The 4,451-nt window shown below is 39.2% G+C and overlaps 1 protein-coding gene across 1 annotated transcript; it reads left to right on the top strand.

Annotated features, from left to right (window-relative positions):
* Nucleotides 1-2,992: 2,992 nt before the first annotated feature.
* Nucleotides 2,993-3,918, top strand: LOC126016412 (putative olfactory receptor 2W6). Its single transcript, XM_049778981.1, is given in 2 exon segments — nt 2,993-3,053; nt 3,056-3,918. Coding segments are annotated over 2 exon segments (924 nt in total).
* Nucleotides 3,919-4,451: the final 533 nt, after the last annotated feature.

Here is a 4,451-nt window from a genome sequence, read left to right on the forward strand (position 1 = left end):
GGCACTTACCTTTCACATGGCCTATCCAGGTTCATTTCTTGGCATCCCACATGATCTCCCAATCACTGCGAGTAGTAACTCTTGAGTGCAGAAACAGGTATAACCCAAAAACCAAAAAAACTAATGCTGATGATAATTTTTTTAAAAATGAACAGATATAAAGTCTGCCACTTGCCACCTTCTGACCACCTGACAAGCATGCAGAGCCCAGAGAGAAGCTGAGACTATGAGTTCTAGGAATAAGAGTACCCAGAGCAGGTCTGAGAGATAGCCTGGAGGTAAGGCATTTGCCTTGCATGCAGCAGGGTGGTGGTTCAAATCCCGGCCTCCCATATGGTCTCTGAGCCTGCCAGTAGGGATTTCTGAGCATAGAGCCAGAAGTAACCCCTGAGCACTGCCAGGTGTGACCCAAAAACCAAAAAAAAAATCTTTTTTTAAAAAAGAGTACCCAGAGGAAGCTGCCCAGCATGACCAAATCATTATACACACTTTATCATCAACTTAAATTCCACATCAATATGTATGTTTTCAGACAAGAGGGATTATTTCAAACTGACAGGATAGTTGTCCAGATAATTTTCAAAGGGAGATATGAAACACATCCTGGGAAAATGGGTAGAGGGGGGACAACACTGGTGGTGGAAATGGCCCTAATTAATTGTCACTATGTACCTTAAATATTACTGTGAAAGATTTGTTATTCACTTTGGTCACAATAAAAATGATTAAAATATAAGTAAAAGATACCCTGTAACCCCCTCCAAACAAGCTTCATATTGTGAGTTGGTCTTTCCGGCCCTTAACTCTATTGTCTCTGGGCCTTATTACAGTAATGACTTTAATTTTTCTTAAAACCCAAAGATGAGTGAGAATATTCTGTTTCTATATCTCTCCCTCTGACTTATTTCACTCAGCATGATAGATTCCATGTACATCTATGTATAGGAAAAATTCATGAATTCATCCCTCCTGACAGCTATGTAATATTCCATTGTGTATATGTACCACAGCATAACATATTATAGGCAAAGTCCCTGATTGAAAGAAATAGTCCACTTCAAGGCACAGTTTACTATTGCCATACCTTAAGAAATCCTGATAGCCCTCACCCAGAACTTGGTCAAATGTCCCAGGAAGTCAGCAATCAACATTATGACATAATCTTCTATCATGAAAAAGATTAGGTCAAAGGAAATCTTAGATGAGAACATATTGTAGCAGTAATTTATTTAAGGTATATGGATTTCTTGAGGTTGGTCTCCCAACAGCTCTAAGGAGTCTCTAAGGCCTAACTAGTGATTTTTAAAATTATATTAAACACCATGGTTTACAAAGTTGTTCATAATACAATTGTTTCTGGCCTTTACTATTCCAATACCAGTCCCGCCACCAGTGTGACCTTCATTCCATCATTGTCTCAGTTTCCCATCCACCACCATAGTCTTCTCCCTTGGTAGACATGAAATAATTTACCTTATATTGCTTGTTAAAACTAAGTGATAATTAAATTATATAAAAAATTCAATAACATATAATTTGTGAAAGTTGTGATATCTCACAACACATTTACTAAGCTGTTTGTTGCAAGTTGTGCATTCTGTATTGTTCTTTGCTGAGTTTAGGTGATCATATGCTACTTTCACATCGAATTTGGTGTGCGTCTACTGGGGTCTCAGTATTGAGAAATTTGTAGGTGTTGCATGACTGTAGATGCAGCCAAAAACTTAAGGAATTTCAGGACCTATGGATCTGGGCCAACGAGAATACATGGTGGGATGGCTATGCCTGCTGGGGCATCTGGAAGTATGGAGGGTAAAAAAGACTGCCCATCCTACTCCAAGAAGACCCCAAAATTTTCATACCCAAAAGCAGCATACTTAGAGTTTTTGTCACTTTGGTGTTTCTCAGAGATTAGTGGTGAAGCAGTGAAAGTGGTTACATCAGCATAACAGGGACTGTGGATGTGAGTGTGGCTGCCACAGCATCAGCAGGGCTGATCCTCCATGTACCTATCTCCCAACAGTGTCCCAAAGTTATGACACTGGCGTACCCATGACTTTCTGTGTCTTGGCTTCATTTCTTCTGAGAATACAGTGAATCTATGGATCTGGCTGGTGCCCACCAGTGATCTTTGAACCTGAACTCTGGTTCAATACGAGAGCTTGTACTTAGTCCTGTACCATGGAAACCTGACCACCCCAGGCTAGGGGAATCCAAGCACCACACCCCGCAACACAGCAATAGTCTAGTGCCTCTACAGTGGTTGGGGAATTATGTAGTGCTGGAAATCAAACATGACAGGAGTATGCTAGGAATATGCCCTAATTGCTGTCTACTGGATAGCAATAGACTGTCTTCCAGTTTATTTTTTCTTTGTTAAAATGCTATATTGGACATTTTAAGTTATTTGCAAACCTGACTTTTAAGTGTACTGGGAAAATGAAAATATCAAATTAAAAATTTTAATATCTTACTACAATGGTCTGGTACCAAGTCACTATAATGTTCATGTATAATCAAGTCATTTAATAATTCTTTATAGGGGATACTTTGACTTCTCATTATGTAAATTTGTTTAAAAATATTTGATTATATAATACATGCATGTTAAATGAACAAATAGGATATATTAATCATTATAATAAGTAAATTTATATATTGGTTTTGGGGTCACACCCGGCAGTGCTCAGGGGTTACTCCTGGCTCTATGCTCAGAAATCGCCCCTGGCAGGCACGGGGGGTCATATGGGATGCCAGGATTAGAACCACTGTCCCTCTGCATGAAAGGCAAACACATTACCTCCATGCTATCTCTCCGGTGTAAATTTATATTTTATTACATCTAAAATATATTATTAACAAATGCAAATAAAAAAATCATATGTAAAAATTACATATAATAACTTCACACTTGTCTTATTTAATTTTGTTTTGTTTTATTGATAGAGAATAATTAATTCCATTTCAATTACACTTGAAAATTTTTGAGATGATGAAAATAAATGAGAGCTCAGAGAAACATTTCATCTTGATTGGCTTTTCAGAATACCCCCGGCTGAGTTTATCCTCTCTCTCTTTGCTTCTGGGTTGTATACAATGACACTGACAGGAAATGCAGCCATCATCTTGGTATCCATCCTGGACAGCCGCCTCCATACCCCAATGTACTTCTTCCTCCAAAACCTCTCATTCCTGGACATGTTTTATACAACTTCTATTGTTCCTCAGATGCTGGTGAACATGTGGGGAAATAGCAAAATCAGCTATCTTGGCTGCATGGTTCAGTTTACTATGGCCTTGGCTCTTGGCTCCACCGAATGTGTCCTTCTTGCTGTCATGTCTATTGACCGTTACGTTGCCGTTTGCTGGCCCCTCCGCTACACTACAATTATGCACCCACGGATCTGCCGCATCCTTGCTGCCATATCTTGGATTTGGGGATTTGGCAACTCTCTCTTTCAGTCTTCACTGGCCATTGTTTTACCTCGTTGTGGTCACCGTCGTGTTGATCATTTTTTTTGTGAAATCTTGATTATAGTCAAGCTTTCCTGTGTGGACACTCGTCCAACAGAGGCAAAGATGTTAGTTGCTCGCCTAATGATCCTTATTGGTCCAGTCGTTGTCATTCTCACCTCATATGCCTGCATAGCCCGGGCTGTGGTAAGGATGAAATCTGCTGAAGGAAGACGCAAGGCCTTTGGGACTTGTGCATCTCATCTGATGGTGGTCTTGCTCTTCTATGGAACCATTATGTTCGTGTATCTTCAACCTAAAAATAACTACTCTCAAAATCAGGGGAAGGCCATGGCCCTTATTTATATGATTGTTGCTCCCACTATGAACCCACTGATCTACACTCTGAGAAACAAAGATGTAAAGAGGGCAATCAGGAAAATTGTATGGAAGGATTCTAATTAAAATTGCATGATTTCTGGAACTTGGGTCACAGAAATTATTAAGGAAGCAAAATAATGGGAAAATATCAGATTGAATTTTATATTTCATTCTAAACTTACTGAAACATAAATACTATATGCATGTTAAATGTAAATTTGTCATCCACCATAAAAATTTCAGCCTAATAAAAAGTTTATGATATAGGTATTTCTTCAGTTTTATTGCCTTGAACATTTATACATGGATATTCTGAAGACTTTGATGATTTTTCCAATGGAATTATTAAAGCTATAACTTATTCATATCCTGGACATGGAGTTTATTGAATAAGTGTGAGATATAAAAGCTGCCTTGAGAATTTAATTACCAAGAGAAACTATGGATCTATATATTTTATTAAAATGAGATTAGAATGGAAAGAGGGCCCAGAGGGAGTGTGCAGGGGTCGCCAATTCACTGCCACAGTCTAGGCACCCCTGGGAGGCCGTGAGTAAGGGGAGCAAGTCCAGAGGGCCCGGAGGGATTGCGTGAGGGGCCATCATCTTGCTGCCTCT

This window comes from Suncus etruscus, chromosome 8 (assembly GCF_024139225.1).
Source record: "Suncus etruscus isolate mSunEtr1 chromosome 8, mSunEtr1.pri.cur, whole genome shotgun sequence".
Classification (NCBI taxonomy): domain Eukaryota; kingdom Metazoa; phylum Chordata; class Mammalia; order Eulipotyphla; family Soricidae; genus Suncus; species Suncus etruscus.